General features: G+C 39.9%; 1 protein-coding gene across 2 annotated transcripts in view; it reads left to right on the forward strand.

Annotated features, from left to right (window-relative positions):
- The window catches only part of TINAG (tubulointerstitial nephritis antigen), a 112,018-nt gene that overhangs the window by 29,684 nt on the left and 60,429 nt on the right, over window positions 1-21,905 (forward strand). For both annotated transcript variants that reach the window (XM_030198976.1, XM_030198975.1), the window contains exons 3-5: window positions 11,048-11,137; window positions 14,016-14,130; window positions 20,567-20,690. In XM_030198976.1, the coding sequence (XP_030054836.1) occupies window positions 11,048-11,137; window positions 14,016-14,130; window positions 20,567-20,690 (329 nt within the window). The remainder of the gene's footprint in view (window positions 1-11,047; window positions 11,138-14,015; window positions 14,131-20,566; window positions 20,691-21,905) is intronic.

The following is a 21,905-nucleotide window of genomic DNA, read 5'->3' on the forward strand; positions in this document are numbered from 1 at the left end:
TTTGTTTTCAAAGTATTTCTGTGTAACTTCCTTGAGTGTCCCCTAGTACTTGTATTTTTGGAAAGAGTAAAAAATCAATTCACTTCTTGTTCTATACCACTCAGGATTTTATAGACCTCAATGATATCTCCCCTCATCCGTCTCTTTTCCAAGCTGAAGAGCCCTAGCCTCTTTAGCCTGTCCTCATATGAGAGGAGTTCCAGCCCCTTTATCATTTTGATTGCTTTTCTTTGAACGTTTTCTAATTCTGCTATATCTTTTTTGAGATACGGTGACCAGGACTGAATGCAATACTCAAGGCAGTATGGGGTGTTTGGCTTTGTAAACAGGGAGCTGCAGGCATGGCTGTGCAGGTGGGGTCTGTGTCTGAGGCAGGAATGAGGTAGCTCTCAATATAGCTCATGCTGACATGAGAAGAAGTACAGGACTGAAAGAAGGTGTCAGGGAAGCACTGGAGGGCACCAAGATTGGGTCAAGGTCTGCTGCTATGCTGGGTTGATGGCTGGATGCTTGGACTCTGTTAGAAGTGTTTGCTGGTGGTGTCTAGCATCACTGCACTGATGCAGTAGTGACATCATTGCAGCTGCACTTGAATGGGGATGCTGGGCCTGAAGCCTTACTGAGAGCTCTGGAGTTTTGGGCAGAAGACCCAATGGGCTGATGGAGGAGCCAGGAACCAGGAAAAGGGAGTTTTGAGAATTCAGGGAAAATGCGGATCAGGATTTTTGTGTGCGCATGCGCACTAGACAGGAGCCAGTGACAGGAGATGGCGTGAGGAGGGTCTATGCTTGGAAGCTGGCTCATGGCAAAGCCAATTTAGAAGTCACATGCTGATTGTAAAAATGAGAAAATACTTTAATTTCAGGGGAAAGAGGCATATGGATGCAATGAATGAAAATATATCTTATTTAATTCAAAAGTGAAAATTTTGTGGTGAATCAAGGCTGTGTTTAGGTGGTGTATTTGGCTGCTGGGGTCTCATGGCTAGGCTTAAGACGGGGAGGTTTTAATGAAAGTTCTAAATGATCAGTAAGTTTGGTTGGGTGGGTATACTTGAGTGAAACAGATGTGTGATTGGGCATTGTGTAAAGGGTTCTGAATTTTGAATTAATCTTAAGAGATTATGGTGACTGTGTTTGGATTGTGGTTGGGTTAGTTAATTTGAAGCCCGCGGTGTTCTTTTGGCTTCAGGGCTGAGAGAGATTGTTAATGTGATAGAGAGTGGATTTGAAAATCCTTCTGCTTAAACTTTATACTTTGACATTGACATTTACCTGATACTTTTAAGAAAATTAAATGTCTGTTACTAATATTTGGGCAGCTAAGTGACAATATCTGTTTCCAAGGAAACAAGTGCTGCTGTTAAGAAAAAAAAGCTGAAAGAAGGAAAATGTTTAAGTCTGAAAAGTGGCAGAGTTAATATACTGAAGCTGCTTGATTTTAAAATAAATATAGTTTCTTTGAGTAATGAAACAAAACTTACTACTACTACTATTTGACATTTATAAAGCGCTACTAGGGTTACGCAGCGCTGTACAATTTAACATAGAAGGACAGTCCCTGCTCAAAGAGCTTACAATCTAAAGGACAAATGTACAGTCAGTCAAGTAGGGGTAGTCAAATTGGGGCAGTCTAGATTTTGTGAAAGGTATAAAGGTTAGGTGCCGAAAGCAACATTGAAGAGGTGGGCTTTGAGTAAGGATTTGAAGATGGGTAGCGAGGGGGCTTGGCGTAAGGGCTCAGGAAGTTTATTCCAAGCATAGGGAGAGGCGAGGCAGAATGGGCGGAGCCTGGAGTTAAGAGAAAGCAGCTGTAATGGGTTAAGACCTTAGCCACACCTGGGTTGGGAGCCTGGGAAGAAGGAAAAGTTCCTTCAGGTTAAGGGATTCTGGTTATTGTTGAAAAGGAATTCTTATATGAGCAAGTTCTGTTCATTTCTCCTGACAGAGCAGACAAATTATTTTAATATTAGATTGTCACTGTGTTTGAAACAAGGAGACTGAAGAGTGAGTGCTCTATGGTTGAGGGGAAGTTTTTGTGGCAGGGCCAGAATTATCTTTTATTTTTTCCCTATGTTAGTAATAGAGGCTTAAAAAATACCTACCTGAAGCAAGTATTTAGTTTAGTCAGGATTTTGCCTACATTGAGTTGATTGTAGTCAGGCAATAGGTACCATGCAGAGGATTCCAGAGAGCTATATGAACTCCAACATTAAAGAAAGGAGAAGATAGAGGAAAAACAAGAAACAGCAGTCAGCAGGAAAAAACTGACAGATACAGCAACACTAATACAAAGGAAAAGAAAAAGAGACAAATAGACATTGACCCTCATATTCTATATAGCACGCCTAGAGATCTGTGCCAAAATCCAAGCTAATGAGCACTGATAACAGCACATAACAAGCAATAATGAGCACTAATTGGCACTCATTACAATTTGCATGCACAACTCACCAAGCATATTCTGTAACAAAGTGTGCCAAACCTCTAACGCACACAGGCAAAAAGCGGCATGGTTATGAGTGGGGAAATGAGTGTTTTGTGGGCATTTTGAAATTTACCCACATAGTTTTAGGCACTGCGATATCAACTAAGCGTATTTTATAATTGGCGCCTAAATCTAGGTACCAATTATAGAATACGTTTAGTTCAGTGCCAGTTTTTTAGGGGCCATATATAGAATCTCCCCCTAAATGGTTTACTTACATGGATTGATGCTTTGTGTCAACCTTTCTTCTAGAGGAAAGATTAACACAAAGCATCAATCCATTACTGAGACTTGTTGCTGATTTTTCTTGTACTGTCAATTAGCTTGTACACTGGATCCAGTTTAGTGCTTTAGAGAAAAAGATAAAAAGACATTTTACTTATATTCTTATGTTTCTGAGTGTCATTCAAGTATCTATTCTTTTGTATTTTATTTATTTATTTGTAACATTTGTATCCCGCATTTTCCTACATATTAGCAGGCTCAATGTGGCTTACAAAATACCGTAATGGTGGACGCCAAGTACGGTAGGTTTTAAACAAATACAATTAGAAAAAGGGTCAGGTAAGGTGGGGGTAAATGGATACAATAAGGGACAAGGAAATAAGAAATAAAATATTCATTGTAATGTATGTATAGATGCATTGTAGAGTTGAGGCATTTAAGTAGAATCAATAGGGTAGGCCTTGCAAAACAGATAGGTCTTTAAAGTTCGCTTGAAGTTTTGATGGTCGTGCGCCGTTTTCACACTTGTTGGTAATGCATTTTAGTTGTTTCTCTTATCTGTTCCTGTTTTTTCCCCTTTATCCCTTCCTTCTGTAAGATCCAGTTTACCTGAGAGAGAGAGTTGTACCCGAGGTATCAGTCATTGACTTCATTGCAAGAGTAACAGTAGTGTGTGACTGGTTCTCAGAGGGGGGCTTACAATAAAGTGAAGTATTCTTCAAGTTTAGAAAGCAATGAACAGGATTTTAAGGCATCAGCCATGTGTTGTAAGGTCATAACAGTATATAATAATGAAATCTTGTGAAAGCTAGGCTACAATAGTATAATTAAGAGGAGTTATTATTTGTCTCTATGAGGCTGGCTTATTCTTTTGTGAAGTGAAAATTACCAATCATTTCTATAGCACTACTAGGTGTATGCAGTGATGTACGTGTTATATGCAGGTACTTTCTCTGTCCCTAGAGGGCTCACAATCTAAGGTTGTGTACCTGGGGCAATGGAGGGTTAAGTGACTTGCCCAAAGTCACAAGGAGCAGCAGTAGGACTTGAACCCAGGTCACCCGAATCAAGGCCTGCTGCACTAACCTGTAGGGAAGTGATCAAACGATGGCATTGAATCAAATGTCTTATTCATCTATTACATTTTTTGGCCAAGGAATAAAAGACTCAACTCGGCCGTGTTTCGGCAACAATGCCTGTGTTAAAAATCACAAAATTATATAAATAATAAAAATAAATAAAAGTGCATAAATTGCAAAAAAACTTGTATAAATACATAAATTGTAAATACTATCAAATAGAGGGCCCTGTTTACTAAGTCGCGCTATAGGCATGCTAACTTTATAGCGCACGCTAATTTTTAGCATGCGCTAATGGTAGAGACACCCATTATATTCCTATGGGTGTCTCTAGCATTAGCGCATGCTAATTTTTAGCGCACATTAAAAAGTTTGTGCGCCTACAGTATGCTTTAGTAAACAGGGCCCAGAATCAATTACAAACAATTTCATACAATCAAAAATAATTTCATACAATTATGTAAAAAATACATCAATAAATAAATAAATTATACACACACACACACACACACATATATATATATATATATATATATATATATATATATATATATAAACAGTAGTACATCAAATAAAACATGAACAATTTAATAACTAAAATTATAAATACTATAAAACATAACCAAAACTTTAAAGCACATATAGATAGAGAATGATGAATTCAAAATATAGAGAGGAGTGGTACTAAAACTGTGGTCTCTGCTCAGTCTTATACTACAAATGGATACAATTGTTTATAAATCTCCTAGCCGCTACTTATTGCCCTCCTTCTCCCCTGTTCCTCTTTACCGCTGTAATTCCCTTGCCCGTCTGTTTTACCTAGATTGTAAGCTCTTTGAGCAGGCGCTGCATCTGGTAGCGCTATATAAATGCTATTAATAGTAGTAAAACATAAAGTATATTTCAGACAACTGTGTATTCAGTTTGGCTCAGAGAATAAACTCTGGGGCCCTTTTACAAAGGCGCGTTTGGCACTACGCATGTGCAGCGTGTACCTAAATTAGAGTACCACCAGGCTACCGTGCCCCCTGGTGGTAATTTGAGATTTGGTGTGCACGAATAATGCCTGGATTATTTATTTATTTATTTCCTCCCACGCACGTTGTTTCCGATGGTAATTGGCAGTTGGCGCACACTAAGTGTTCACTGCATGTGTAGTGTGTGTGTGATCCCTTACTGCTTGATCAATGAGTGGTGTTAAGGGCTCAGGTTGGTTTGGATGTGCGCTGTTTTCAGTTTTACTGTATGCCCTTTTTCCGTCCAATTAAAAAAAGCTCTTTTTTGCAGATGCGGTAAAAACTGGCCAGGTGCGCACCCAATATATGTGCCTACACTACCACAGGGCATTTGTTACCGTGCCTTAGTAAAAGTACTCCTAACATAGTAACATAGTAGATGACAGCAGAAAAAGACCTGCAAGGTCCATCCAGTCTGCCCAACAAGACAAACTTATATGTGCTACTTTTTGTGTATACCTTATCCTGACTTGTATCTGCCATTTTCAGGGCATAGACCATAGAAGTCTTGTCCAGCACTAGCCCCGCCTCCCAACCACCATCCCCGCCTCCCCCCATCGACTCTGTCACCCAATCTCGGCTAAGCCTCTGAGGATCCATTTCTTCCAAACAGGATTCCTTTATGTTTATCCCACGCATGTTTCATCTCCTGTGAGATATATCATTGGCCTTGATGCAGGAGCATATTATAAATTAATATGTGTGTGGGAAGGGGGGCTAAAAGGGGAATTAATTTTGACTGGGTTTAATTAAAGTGGGAAGTCGGAAGTCGTTGATGTATTTTGGGGAATTATGATTATATATGTTTGGAATTAGTAGTGGTGTTCAATGTATAAATGAATTTGATGAGATATTGTTAAATGGGTGGAATTAAATTAAGACTAACAATTAATAAATAATTTATATGACTACAAAGGAAGTTAAAAACTTAATTTATATGAACAGAGATGGATTGTTGCTGGGTATAATTTCATTGGTGGTTTAGTTCAGGTTGGGAGGGGGTGAGGAGCAATTTTAACATTTGAAGTTTTGGCGGGATTATTTGTGAGATAGAACGGGAGGAAATGGTGGATTTAGGCACGAAGGAGGACAATTTTAAAGAGTTAATTTAATTTATGAGTTACCTCCTTTTGTCTTCCTGAATTTGGAGTTTTATATTATTGCGGTTCCGTTTGGGTCTTTGTCGCACTGTATTTTTAATTTCCTGCACTATGGCTAATTCAGGTGTCTGTGGAGGTGCTGGTTTAAATTTAATTGTCAGCTTGGTAGTTTTATAGAGAAGCTTGACAGCTGTTAGCAATTTAGACACGTTAAATACATTTTAGATGGCTCCTAGAAAATGGAGCTCTGGGGCTGTTTGAAGAGTCAGGCTCGGGATGAGCACATTCGGGAGAAAGGGAGGAAGGTGGCTGTGAAGGAGAATGTGGCACAGAAGAAAACAAAGTCTAGGCAAATAAGTGGAGAGAGGAAAGTTCAAAATAAAGGTACTAGACAAGTGGGTGAAATGAGCGGGCAGTCTCAAGAGAATCGGGAGCTGAGAACAACTTGTCAAAGAAGGGCTGTGGTTAGTGAACAGACTGAAGTTGATGATAATTTGCCTAGATCTTCTACTTTGTCTGGAAGAAGTGGTGAGTTATCAAGGGAATTTGCAAGTAGTACTTTGAACAGGGAGGAGGATTTGTTGGATCAACATAGAAAAGGGTCAAAGGCTGGAAAAGAAAAAGGGAAAAATTAAAAAAAAAGTGTTTAAAGGACAAAAAAAACCATGCACCAATTAGAACATGTGGCAAGCCATTTAGATATTGAGAAGAAAATGAGGAGACAAGGTTTGGTAGACCGATGGTGGTCTGGGAGCCTTCTGACTCTTGGGATTCATTGGTGTCATCTTCAGATTCATCTTCTGATGCTGAAATGGTTCCAGCTAGAATTTCTTGTAGGTGGTTGTGGTAATGTTGCTCAGGTTTCCCGTAGGGGACATACTTTAAATGCAATTGCCCCATTAGACTGTCAGATTTCAGTGAAGATATGTCAAAAGATATTGAGGGGTAAATATATTGACTTATTTTCTTAGAGAGAGAAGGTGATTTTGGGGACAGAAAGAAAAGTGATGAGTCAAAAAAGGAGAATATAAAGAAAAAAAAAGTTTTCCAGGACTATTTTCAATTGCTTCTGGGTTTTAATATTTAATCCAGTGTACTTGGTGAGGCAAAACCTTCTTTATTCCCTGGTTTATTGAAATATTCTATTATGATATTAAGGGCTTATAGGACATATGGGGCGTGGGGGTGGACTAATTATGATGACATTTTTTATATAGCTTAGCTAAAGATAGATTGTTGGAGTTGGTGTGATGATCTGTGGCTGGCTAAAATGACAGAGTCTGGTTCATCATTTTTTTCAGACAGGAGCCTCCTCAGGGGTTAATTTTTCCTTGGGAGGGGGCGAAGCATTGGTCACCAAAACATTGGAAAATTTAGTCAACAACAGGCAAGATTTGGGGGTTCAATTGGAGTTTCCAGTGTGTCTAGAAGCAGAGTGTAAGCTAGCCCTTGTTTCTAATTTAACACAGGACATTGTGAGAATATGGGTGCAAGTGTAGTCACCAATGCCGCGAGTGTAATGAGTCACATCCATCAATCCGTTGTTTTGTATCACGGGGAATGGGACAATCATGACGCTTTGCAGGGTCTTAGTCCTTTGGTATGCAGAACCAAGACACCCTCTCCCATTAAAGCTGAGGCTATGAGTTTTCATAGTGTGGCTGCTGATTTTGGGATTCCGTTAGCAATGAAAGACCTTCAGTCAATTTGGTGTTTTGGGGAATAGAACTGGACTTGTTGAGGATGGAGTTAAGATTGCCAGTAGTGAAGGTTCCAGGAATAGAGTAAACAATTATTTGGTTACGAAGAAGTTGTCTTTGATAGAGATTCTGTCTTTAGTTGGTAGATTTAATTTTGCTTCACAATTTATTCCAATGGGAAGAATTTTTTCTCAGTGTTTAGCAATGTTAACAAAAGGTTTGAAGAGAAAACATCATAAAGTTTGTTTGCCAAGAGGTATCCAAGAAGATTTGCAGTTGTGGAAGTTATTTTTATCACAATTCAATGGTCTTTGTGTTTGGCCTCAGCCTCCTGTGTCAGATAATAATTTACAGTTATTCACAGATGCTGCTGGTTAGTCAAGGATTATGGTATATACTTTCAAGGTTCATGGTGCGCTCAAGGATGGCCTGGATGGTGGAGAGAGTTGGGGTTATATGAAAATGTGGTTTTTCTTGGCGATTTTTCCTGTGTGTGTGGCTTTTATGCTATGGGGTGAACATTTATTTGATCGCAGAGTGATACAGAATTCTGGTCATATAGCTGTGGTGCAGGCTTTGAATAAGCAGAATGCTCACTGTCCTTATTTAGTTGCATTGTTGTGATTAGTACTTTGAGATATTTGCAGCTAAATTTAACTTTCGAGCTAGACATATGCCAGGTATTTATAATGAGATAACTGATGCTCTCTCTCGTTTTCAGTGGGCTCGTTTTCGAGCGTTGGCTCCCGGGGTGTACAGAATGCCTACCGAAATGCCAGAAGAGCTGTGGCAAAGTTTTCAGGAATCTTCACTCACCTCTTGGAGAAATCATTAACATCTGCTACTTGAAAGCTTATACAGCTGGTTGAAGGAGATTTCAGAATTTTATGGTGGACTTGAAGTACACACTTTCTTTCTCTATACCAGATCAGTGGGTGGTAGAGTTTACTCTGTATTGGAGAAGTAAACATTAGTCTGCTGCCTTGATGAGTCAGTCTTTAGCTGGGTTGGCCTTATTCTCAGAACTTTGGGGTTATGGAGACCATTCTACTTAATTTTTTGTTTATACATTGTTAGTTATGCTAAGGAAGTAGCCATGGTGACAATGAAGGTACATCTTCCTATTATGCATAACAATCTAATAGATATATTGAATGCTTTATCTTCTATTTGTTAGAAGATAAAGCATTCAATATATCTATTAGATTGTTCGTCTCCTTTTGAGGTTCTTCTTTTTCAATTGGCTTTTGTAGTTGCATTTTTTGGAGCATTAAGAGTCAGTGAGTTGATTGCTCTTTTAAAATATGCACAAGGAGATACAGGTTTGTTATTGAGGGATGTGATACTAAAAGAAGATAAGTTAATGTTATTTATTAGACGTTCAAAAACTGATCAAAATGGACATGGTGTTTGGTTATCTCTGCATAAATCAGTTATGTTGATTTCTTGTCCTGTTCAGTTGGCGAGATATTGCATGCATGGACATTTAAGTTTAGTTTGTTTTGGTTAATTTACAAAGATGGTAGTCCTTTGACACAATTTCAATTTGCTGTAGTTTTAAGTCAACTTTGAAGTTTGTAGGTTTGACTCCCTCCTTTTTTGGGACTCATTCATTTAGAATTTGGGCAGCTGTTCAAGGGAGATCACCATAGTTGATATGTTGGATTGGGAGGTGGGCTTCTAAGAGATATTTGGGTTATGTGAGAGACGGAAATAGTAATTGAGGTATTTGTTTTTCTATTTTCTTTTTCTTTATATTATTTTAGAGAATGTCTGTGTATGATTTTCTGGTCATTTTAATATATTTTGGGCTACTAAGGAGGCTGCAGAGTCATGTTGGGGAAAGAATCTTGGTTTGTCAGCTTATGGAATTAATATCCAGTGGTTGAATCTACACGGGATGTGATGGGACCAGCTGCTTCCTACTTTATTTGATGTGCAATGTTATTCTTATCCTAATTTGTTATTGATACATTTGGGGGGGGGGGGGTGGTCTATGTTATGTGAAGGGTATAGATTTGATTAGTTTGGCATGCCAGTTTCTTGATTGGTATAGTGTCATATAATTCCTCATTTGTTTTGGAGAGATGCTAAGTGGGTAAAAGGCACTGAGCATCTGTGTAAGCGTGTTAATGGGGAAATTTGGTTCAGAATGGTGGTGCTCACTGCTAGCAGTTGCCTTGTTGTCAGTCTGCCATATAAGGCCTCATCACTGCCCATATCCCTCTTGTATCTCAGTCCTTCCTGCACTAAAGAACTACCATGGGATTTTCATGGCTGGTTTAGTGTGTGGTACCCATTAGCACATGCCCACGATAATGGCTATCACCCATTAACTGTTTAGCAACGTTTAATAAACAGACTCATGGTTTAACAACACAATTATTTTTAGTCACATTTGGGGGTGGGGGCATTTCCAGGGTGGGGACTGGAAAAAACCCACAAATTTGTTTTTCCAAAAGTATGAGCATATTTTTAAGTCCAAGAAAGTACCCACACAACAAGGAACATACATATTTTCAGTTTGAAAATTAGTACAAAGCATGCCAGAAAACCTAGTTGCTTAATTTAATTTATAATAATTTATAGTCTGTCTTTTTCAACAAAATCATAATAAAGAGAATTGTAAACAAACAAACAAAAAACAATTAGAGGACAGGAACAAAAATAGGGAAAAAATTCTTACTGTACAGAGCTTACAAAAATATAAAACTATGATTCTCTATAATAAACCGCTGACTGTACACTCATGGGCCCTTTCAATAAAGCGCTGTAAATTTATGCATTTACTTTACCTTAACTGCAAAAGTTAATGTACAATAAGTGCAAATCCTGGGGTTTTTTTTTTTACAAAGGTGTACTTGCAGTTTTAAGGGTATATTTACTAAGGCACGTTAGCGTTTTTTAACGTGCCTTTAAACTTAAAGGTACGTTAAACGCTAACGCGGCAATACATTCTTATAGTGCATTACCATTTGATGTATGTTAGCCTTTAACATGCATTAAAAATGCTAACACGCTTATAGCACACCTTTGTAAACACAGGCATTGGTGCGCGCTAAACGCTAGAAATATATTGGCATCTCTTACATCTAGCATGTGCTTATTTTTAGTGCACACTAAAAATGCTAGCGTGCCTTTGTAAAAGGACCCCCTGTGTGGTAAGTGCTGAGGGCATCCCAGGTCATCAGGTAGATAGGAGTAGTCCCTCTCCTTTCTTGTCCTGGGTCTGCTGTGGTTCAAAATGGCAGAACTCAACCCTAGCAGTTGCCTTGCAGAGCTACTGCTGGGGTCAATCTGCCAAATAAGGAGTTATTTTACTTTTAAAGCCACCGTGACTAGAAACTATAAGCATGCACCGGGTGAACAGAATAATAAATGCGTTTTTGATAGATACATTTCTCCAATGGATTGCTGAATTTATTCTTTTATTTGTCTAGTGTCTGCATTGAAAAACAATGGAAATGCACAGAACATGTATGTCTTGTTAGGTCAGAATTAATTCAACATATCAACAGCAGAGATTACGGGTGAGTAAAATATATTCATTTGTAACACAGTGCCATCACTATTCTTTTTAAATGACTCACTTCTTTTAAAATATGCATTATTTAATTTGTGTTTTTAAATTAGGATTTACTGTATATATACCGTTTCTCTAATCTATTGGAAACAGCATGCAAAAACTGACAAGTTCAGATAATGGAGGTTATTTTCGAAGCATCTCCAGGTGTAATAACGGCATTCACATGTGTAGATTGCAAACACATGCAAGCAGTAATTTCACAATGCCACTATTTTATATGTGGAGATCCACACCATGCAGAGATCACAAGAGATCATAATAGGGGCATTGTTTCGGCATGGCTTTGGAGATCAAAAATTACACCTCCAGTCTCTACTGTACAATGGGTAGAGAGGTGTGGTAGCCGTGTTAGTCCACTTTTAAAGGTAACAATAGAAATAAAACAAAATAAAACATGGAAAAGAAAATAAGATGATACCTTTTTTATTGGACATAAATTAATACATTTCTTGATTAGCTTTCGAAGATTGCCCTTCTTCGTCAGATCAGAAATAAGCAAATGTTGGTAGATGACTTTAGTTTGTACTTTGTTCCCTCTCTTTTGTTATATTCGGTAGATGACAGTATACCATCTACCGATCTGACGAAGATGGGCAGCCTTCGAAAGCTAATCTAGAAATGTATTAATTTATGTCCAATAAAAAAGGTATCATCTTATTTTCTTTTTCATGTTTTATTTTCTTTTATTTCTATTGATTACTTTACAATGGGAATACACATCCATGGGAACAAAAATTACCCAACGGGTTTTGCACGATCTTAGAGGTATGCTCAGGTTTTTTTTAAGTGTTCATTTTGGCCAGAGGGTTATATAAAGGATTATGGGAATAATTTTCTTTAGCCCTTCTTTTTATTTTCACCTCCAAAATAAAATAATAATAATTGTAATTGTAATTATGGCTTTATTACTTAACCCTTTAGTGTCCAATATTCCCAACAATCTGTTCCCATATGGCTTATTACGGGAACATTGGACACTAAAGGGTTAATTGATGAGACTAGGAAACCTTTTTTACAAAAGGGCAGTAGCAGTAGAAGTAGTGCCAGCATGGCACACGGTGATTTGGCCCTACTACCCGGTGGTAATTCCAATTCCCATCGCATGCCAATTCCAGTGCTAGAAAATATTTTTTAATTTTGTGGCACTAAATAGGAGACAGTAAGGGCTCCCCCAGGAAACGGCCATGCAGCAAGTGTTTAACTTACTGCATATCCATTTTCTTATTTAAAAAAAAAAAGGCCTTTTACTGGCGATAGTAAAAAGGGGTCTCGGTGCACGGCAAACCCATGCACAGATGCCACTGCAGATGCAGGGCCCCTTTTTACCACCATTTGGTAAAAAGGGCCCTAGATTTGTAAAATGTGATGGTTACAAGTGTAAGTGTTTTTTTCCCATGTGTATATTTGTTAAATGGCTATCCTGCTTATTTTCGAACAAGAAGGCCGGCCATCTTCTGACACAAATCGGGAGATGGCCAGCCATCTCCTGAAGCCGGCGAAATCGGTATAATCGAAAGCCGATTTTCGCCGGCTTCAACTGCTTTCCGTTGCAGGGCCAGCCAAAGTTCAAGGGGGCATTTCGGCAGGGTATGGAAGGTGGGATGGGGGCATGATTATGAGATGGCTGGTTTCGGCTCTGATGAGCACTTCACTGGCTTCACTTGGTCCATTTATTTTTAGGACCAAGCCTCAAAAAAGTGCCCCAACTGAGCAGATGACCACCGGAGGGAATTGGGGATCACCTCCCCTTACTCCCCCAGTGGTCACCAACCCCGTCCCACCCAAACAAAAACCAAAAAATCTTTTTTTTGCCAGCCTCTATGCCAGACTCAAAAGTCATACTCAGCTCCATGACAGCAGTATGCAGGTCCCTGGAGCAGTTTTTAGTGGGTGCAGAGCACTTCAGGCAGGTGGACCCAGGCCCATCCCCCCTACCTGTTACACTTGTGGTGGTAAATGTGAGCCCTCCAACCCCCCCCCCCCAAACCCACTGTACCCACATGTAGGTGCCCCCCTTCACCCCTTAGGGCTATGGTAGTGTTGTACAGTTGTGGGTAGTGGATTGGGGGGGGGGATTTGAGGGGCTCAGCACACAAGGTAAGGGAGGTATGTACCTGGGAGCAATTTGTGAAGTCCACTGCAGTGCCCCCTAGGGTGCCCAGTTGGTGTCCTGGCATGTGAGGTGGACCAGTGCACTACAAATGCTGGCTCCTCCCACGACCAAATGCTTTGGATTTGGCCGGGTTTGAGATAGCCGCCATTAGTTTCCATTATCGGCAAAAACCAATGGCGGCGATCTCTAACGCCGGCCATCTCTAACTCCGGCCCAAATGTTGAGATTTGGCCGTCCCCGACCATATTATCGAAACGAAAGATGACCGGCCATCTTGTTTTGATTATATGGTCGGGTATGCCGCTTTCCGGGGCCGGCCTTAGAGATGGCCACCCATATAGATGGCCGGCCCCGTTCGATTATAGCCTTCTATGTATGCTGGCAAATACATATGCACTTCTGCATGTTCTTATACATATTTTACAAAATGCTTCACATTCTGCAGATCCTTTTGTACAATACTTTGGAACTGAGCACATACCAAATTGGATGGCTCAATTCTGACCTCAACGTTCTATGTAAAATGGACCTTCACATCATTCAAAATGATGGGATAATAAACATATTTGTAAGGAAAATAGAAATGATAAAATATTATAGAATTCTGCATAGAGCACTGCAATAATAAGAGAGTTTGTTTTATAGAATTTGTAAAAAGAAAAGCACTGATATCTCATGAACTCTTTAAACGTTTGTGTTCCTGTGGTAGTTGGGAAGCTGATAACTACAGTCAGTTCTGGGGAATGACATTAGATGATGGCATTAAGTATCGCCTTGGCACATTACCTCCATCTCCTGCACTTCTCGGCATGAATGAAATGGCAGTAGGTATTCTGCATCATTGTCAATAACTTCTTTTCAAAACAATATAAGGGCCCTTTTACTAAGGCGTGTAGGCACCTATGTGCGCCCAATGTGCGTCAATTTTGAGTTACTACCTGGCTACCGTGTGGCTCTTGTGGTAATTTCATTTTCAGCGTGTGTCCGCTACGTGCATCCGAAAAATATTTTTTATTTTCTGGTGCACGTCAGCTACACGTGCCAAGTGTCATTTGATGCGCATAGGTCATTACCGCCTGTTTACTGCATGAGACTTTTCCACTAGGTCAATGGCAGGCAGTAAGGTCTGAGACCCAAAATGGACGCACGGCAATTTTCATTTTGCCGCACGTCCATTTTTGGCAAAAATAAAAAAAAGGCATTTTTTGCAGGTGTGCTGAAAAATGTTTTAGCGTGCGCCCAAAACACGTGTCTACACTACCACAGGCCATTTTTCAGTGCACCTTAGTAAAAGGACCCCTAAGTATCAGAACTAGTAGCATAGCAGTGAAATAGAATTACTACAAACTAATATGTCATATTATACACCTGCTAATATATTTTAGATTGACAATACAGAATGTAAATTGAAAAAGATGTTTATAAAAAAAAATATTTGGAGCAGACAAATCTTTCTAAAGGACCATTCAACAGCAGAAAGAACTGTCAATTCATTTAACCATACTGACTCAATATTCAACAAAAACTGCTCAAGGACAACTTCTACTAGTGGAAATACCCTCTAAGTTCTTGAAGGTCACCAGTGCCTGGAATTTGTTATACATAATTAGACAAGTTAAGCCATGTAGAAAGTGAAAAATAGGGGAAAGTATAATGGAAAAATATAATTTTCTGCAGCTTGAATGATAACTTTTCAGTAGTAGACCAAGTTTTTTTCAGGTGGTATGCGCCAGTACAGAGTAAAGGTACCTTTTTTACCGCCTGTCAAAAATACCTCACAGTCCCCTGTAACATAGTAGATGACAGCAGATAATGACCTGTACCGTTCAACCAGTCTGCCCAACAAGATAAGCCGATGTGTATACTTGATCTTGATTTGTCCTTGCTATTTTCAGAGCACAGACTGTAGAAGTCTGCCTGGAACTGGCCTTGTTCTGTAACTTCTGAAGTTATCATCAAAGCTTAGCTCCAGCCCATCCAAATTTGTTCAACCACGTTCGGGGCACAGATCATAGAAGTCTGCCCAGCACTGGCTTTGCTTCTCAATTACTGGTGCTGCCATCTAATCACTGCTAAGCGTGTTTGGTTCCATGCCTTTGACATGGCACGCTGCACACTATGGGGCTCTTTTACAAAGCAGCATTAAGCCCAATGTAGACTTACCGCTCACTAATCCAGAACTAATTCATGTAGCTCTGGCTGGAGCAGTTTAGTAAAAGGACCCTTAAATGCTACTGTCAGCTCTAGGCCTGTGGTGTCCCACCATAACAGGAAATTTGTGCCACAGGGGGTAGGATGTAGTGGGCCTTAAGCACTGACACATATTCAAAGATCCCACACCATACACACTGCATGTCAGTCCAAGCAGAAGTATGGTGACATGGTATGGGGAAGTAGGCCTGAGCATAAAAGAAGGGAACAGGCCCAGCAAGGAGAGGGAAGGGGAGATGCTGAACACAGGGATAGGGGTCATAAGTGGGAGGGAGGGGTTAGAAAGGGAAGGAGAAATGCTGATCACCTGGAAGGGGTAGAGAAGGGAAGATACAGGACATCTTCCCCCTAATTCTATATATGGCACTCAAAATATGCATACAAATTTGGGCATGCAACAATTAGCATATGCAATTTGATTGACAAATGAGTCAATTAGCGCTGATAATTGAGTGCTAATAATCAGTTATCTGCACTAATTGGCATTAATTTAAATTTACATGCTCATCTTTAGGTGCCAGGATCCATATGTAAATTTTACGTACAGATCTGAAAAGGGGACATGGCCATTGGAGGGGCTTGGGTGGATCAGGGACATTCCTTGAATTTGCGCACAGAGTTACAGAATAAAGGAGATTCACACCTAATGTAGGTACGAGAATTTACACCAAGTTTTGGTTGGTGTAAATCTTCTTGCCCAAAATTGGGTGCGGATCTTTGCACCAAATGTTATTCTGTAAACAGTGCCCAACTCTGCGTGCTGTTTATAGCATAATGCTTAGCACTAACTTTTATCAGCTCCATTTATAGAATTGAGTCATTGGATGGGATGGGGGTGAAATAGGGAGACCTAGATGCAATATATCTCAAAGGTTACGGGAAGGGAAGGAGAAATGCTGGACACCTGAAGGGGTGGGGAAGGGAAAGAGTTGTGCAGGACAGCTGAAAGGGGAATGTTAGGGAAGGGGAGGAGAGATACTGGACAACTGGAAAAGTAGGGAAGGGAAGAGAAGTGAAGAGAAGAGAAGATACTGGACACCTGGAAGAGTAAGGCAAGGGAAGTAGAGATACTGGAAACCTGGGTCAGAGGGGGGTAGGGAAGGGAAAGGAAGGGAAGGCAAAAGAAAATTCTAACTGCACAACCTGGAAAAGAAACATATTTTTAATGCTGACAAAATTGATTGTTCCTGATTTCTTTTTTACAAATCAGTGTGAAACTGTGATTATTCAACAGGGCAACAAATCATGCTCAGTCAAATCACAGAATAATCATGACTATAATGCTTCATCATAATTTTACTCTAGTTAACATTCATGTTTTTTTTCTGGGGATCATACTGTATGTCCCCAGATATTGGTTTAAGATGAATTTTTTTACATCCTTGCCATAATTTGCATATAGACAAGGGGTGCTCAATGTTGGTCCTCGAGGGTTTTCAGGATTTCTACAATGAATATGTATAGTAACATACTAACTTGTTAATGTGGAGGGGCATTTTCGAAAGGGACGTTCAAGTTGCAATTTGGACGTCTTTGCAAAACGGCAAAATCCAGGGGCCCCGTATTTCAAAATAAGATAGATGTCTATCTCTCGTTTCGAAAATACCATCAGAGACGTCCAAATCCTTAAATTTGGACGTCCCTAGATTTGGTCATCTTTAGACATGGACGTTTCTGAGTTTTGGCGATTTTCGAAACCAAAGACATCCATGTCAAAAACGGTCAAATGCAAGCCATTTGGTCTTGTGAGGAGTCAGCATTTGTAGTGTACTGGTCCCCCTGACATACCAGGACACCAACCGGGCACCCTAGGGGGCACTGCAGTGGGCTTCATAAATTGCTCCCAGGTACATAGCTCCCTTACCTTGTGTGCTGAGCCCCCCAAAACCCACTACCCACAAATGTACACCACTACCATAGCCCTTACAGGTGAAGGAGGGCACCTATATATGGGTACAGTGGGTTTGTGGTGGGTTTTGGAGAGCTCGCTGTTCCTTCCACAAATGTAACAGGTAGGGGGGGTATGAGCCTGGGTCAGACTGTCTGAAGTGCACTGCAGTACCCACTAAAACTGCTCCAGGGACCTGCATGCGCTGTCATGGACCTGAGTATGACATCTGAGGCTGGCATAGAGCCCGGCACAACATATTTTGAAAGATTTTTTTGAGGGTGGGAGGGGGTTAGTGACCACTGGGGGAGTAATGGGAGGTCATTTCCAATTCTCTCCGGTGGTCATCTGGTCATTTTGGGCACCTTTTTGTGCCTTAGTCGTAAGAAAAACAGGTCTGGGTGAAAATGTCCAAGTGTTCGTCAGGGATATCCTTGTTTTTTTCGATTATGGGTCAAGGACGTCCAAGTGTTAGGCATGCCCAAGTTCCACCTTCGCTACACCTCCAACAGGCCCCCTTGAACTTTAGCCATCCTTGCGACGGAGTGCAGTTGGAGACGTCCTAAATCGGGTTTCGATTATACCGATGTGGACGTCCCTGGGACAAGGACATCCATCTTCGAGATACTATCGGAGAACATCATCTCCCAAACGCTCAAAAGATTTGCCAAATCTCACTGCAAACTAGATATATGCCAAAACAGCCTAATGACATCTGCCCCTCAACAATTCATAAACGACATAACGAAACACCTGAATTACATGCTACAAAATGGACTCTTCCCAAAGGAAAAAGGAAACATTTTACTCACCCATACCCAAAGATGCAAAGAAAAGTGCTAGTGAACTAACTAACTACAGACCACTAGCATCCATTCCCTTAACAACCAAATTAATGGAAGGGTTGGTGACCAAGCAACTTACAAACTATCTAGATAAATTTTCAATACTTCACGATTCCCAGTCAGGGTTTCGGTCTAACCACAGTACCGAAACAGTATTAGTAACTCTCATGACTAAATTCAAACAAACGATTGCATCTGGTAAGAACATACAATTTGACATGTTAAGTGCTTTCGACATGGTTGACCACGGAATTTTACTACATATCCTTGAATACTTCGGAATCGGAGGCAATGTCCTCAATTGGTTCAAGGGATTCCTAACCACAAGATCATACCAAGTAACATCTAACTCGACTATATCAGCCGCATGGGTACCTGAATGCGGAGTACCACAAGGATCACCCCTCTCGCCGACTCTATTCAACTTAATGATGATACCCTTGGCAAAATTACTATCAAATCAAAACCTTAATCCATACATTTATGCAGATGACGTAACGATCTATATCCCATTCAAACAAGATCTAAAAGAAATTTCCAATGACATCAACCAAAGTCTAAATATCATGCATTCCTGGGCGGACGCATTTCGGCTGAAGCTCAATGCAGAAAAGACCCAGTGCCTAATACTCACCTCCCAACACAACAAGAAAGAATACACCGCCATTAACACACCAACTCTAAACCTTCCTATTTCAGAAACACTAAAAATTCTTGGAGTCACCATTGATCGACACCTAACACTAGAGAACCACGTGAAAAACACAACCAAGAAGATGTTCCACTCATTGTGGAAATTAAAAAGAATAAGACCTTTCTTCCCAAGGAATGTTTTCCGTCACCTGGTACAATCAATGGTGCTCAGTCATCTAGACTATTGCAACACATTATATGCCGGCTGCAAAGAACAAATAATCAAGAAACTCCAGACAGCCCAGAACACTACAGCTAGATTCATATTTGGCAAACCAAAATTTGAAAGTGTCAAGCCCTTACGAGAAAAATTACATGGCTCCCACTTAAGGAACGCATCACGTTCAAAATATGTTCACTAGTTCATAAAATTATCCATGGAGACGCATCAGCTTATATGCCTGACCTGATAGACCTACCACCTAGGAATGCCAAAAGATCATCCTGCACATTCCTTGATCTGCACTTTCCCAGCTGCAAAGGAATGAAATACAAACTAAGGCATGCGTCAAACTTTACCTACCTGAGCACACAGTTGTGGAACGCACTGCCGCACAGCTTGAAATCGATCTACGAAAGAATGAACTTCCGAATGTTACTGAAGACCCATCTCTTTAATAAAGCATACCACAAAGATCAACCAATGTGAATATGCACAACTTCCCATCTGTATTCAGAACTGTTTCACAATATCTGCTTGTATTCTATTACTTTGTTTTATTATCATCATGCTGACCAAGATCCTGCAATACTAACTGTTTATTTACTAACATTCTTCCACTACTCATGATGTATTGTAAGCCACTTTGAGCCTGCAAAGAGGTGGGATAAGGTGGGGTACAAATGCAACAAATAAATAAAAAATAAATAAATCTTCTGATTTATGTTGAAAGATGGACGTCCTTCTCTTTCGAAAATGAGCCCAATAGTAAATGATGGCAGTTAAAGACCTGAATGGTCCATCCAATCTGCCCAACATTCACACTCTTATCATCAGGATTAAACCAAAAATGGATGTGATATAAAATACTTGATCATTGTCTCTCTTTGGCATTTCTAGGACATGAACCATTGAAGTTTGCCCAGCCCTGCCCTTAGTTTCCAGAGATCTATTTGCATACAATGGAGGCTGTGCATACCAATAGATCTCTGGGGATAGCCTGAAAACCTGACTGTTTTGCGGATCTTGAGGACAGACATTGAGCACACTTAATCCAGAATATTGTAAAAAGGTTGGGAATCTGGTGGGCAGAGGGCAGATTGGGGCATGAAGACCCTGTGATTTTTAGGTACATTTTACTCAAACTGTGGTACCTGTTGAAGAGAGTCTCTCCACCTCTGTCTGTTTGTTTTCCATCCATCCATATGCATAAGTTTGCTCATGTGCAAACAAACTTGTATGTAGAGATAAAGGCAGGAAGCAGAAGGTTTTGGAAGCAGAAAGTAGCAGGATAGGGTAGTAGCAGACCCCGTCACCCAAAGATGGACAGGGGCAGAGACAAGAATTATCAGTGATGTGGATTTCCTAATCTCCACAGTAAAAAAAAAAAAGACGTGAAAACATTTACAGCAACACTGTACAATATGGTAAAGCGAATTTTAATTGTTTTGTTTTTTAATAAGGAACAAGAACCTTCAGAAGACGAGTTTCCTTTATTTTTCCAAGCATCATATAAGTGGCCTGACTGGATCCATGGTCCTCTAGATCAAAAAAACTGTGCTGCATCCTGGGCTTTTTCTACTGCAAGTAATGTTATATATTCAGTGTTATGCTTCTTGCTCATAATTAATCGTATCCCAAGAAATTGACAGGATGGTAATTTAAGAAAGGTTTTCTGTAGCAGAGGCAGTATTGTGGAATGCTCTGCCAGAATTCTTGATAGGTATGACTAATTTTTTACAGTTTTGGAAATCACTGAAGGCCTTTATGGTTACTCAGGCTTTTAATTGAAAATTAATGAACTAGATTGGCCACCACATTTGATGTCTGTTTTATTCTTTTATGTTTGTGATGATATGGGTATGATTTTAAAGGTTTTTTTAGCATTATATATGTTATGCTTGTACACCACCTAGTATGAAGGATAGAGCTGTTTATACATTATAAAATAAATAAAAGAAAAATATAATAATAATAAGCAAAGTACAAAGTGAAAGATGACAATATAAAAAGTGAAACACCAAAAAAAAAAAAAAAACAATTTTCAAAAGAACCCATCCCTTTCCTCCTCCCATTCTAATACCTCCACCAACCCAAACCCTCTCCCCCCATTCACCATCCCATCTCATGTTCCCCCTAAATCCCTTTGGAAAAAATGTAACATCACCCCAGTAGAGACACCGTGGCTCTTCAGTGCCTCTAGAAACAATCCCCCCACCTCCCCACTCCCAAAGAATCAGCTCTGTACTTCTTTAACCAAGTCCCAAAGGTGAGACCATTCTTCAGCAGCAGGATCATAATGCCCCTGTCATTTATCAGTAAGTATTTCCATCTCTCCAAGAACACTAAACTTCATCAGCCAGTCAGTAATGGTAGGCCCATCAACTTGTTTCCAGTGGACTGCAACAACACTTTTACTGCAGCAAGATACATATGCTTGAGTCGGCACTGCCATTTCAGGCCTCTGCAATTAACCAAACCCAATAAACATAGCTTAGGGTCCCTGGGAAAAATACAACCAGAGAATCAGAGATCCGCCTTGAGATAACTGTCCAAAACTCTTGAATCTTAGTACAAGTCCATCAAATATGGAAAAATGTTCCTCTGTCTGATTCACATCTCTGTCAAATATCAGAGGTTGAAGGAAAAATTAATTTCAATTTATCAGGGCTATAATACCATCATGTAAGAATCTTGTATGTATGTTCTTTCAATAAGACACATAAAGAAGCTTTCTTAACTTCATGAAGCACATTTTTCTACTCATTCTCATTCAATTCAACTCCTAAGTCCTGCTCCCAA

The sequence above is a fragment of the Microcaecilia unicolor genome, chromosome 3, assembly GCF_901765095.1.
Source record: "Microcaecilia unicolor chromosome 3, aMicUni1.1, whole genome shotgun sequence".
Taxonomy (NCBI): Eukaryota; Metazoa; Chordata; class Amphibia; order Gymnophiona; family Siphonopidae; genus Microcaecilia; species Microcaecilia unicolor.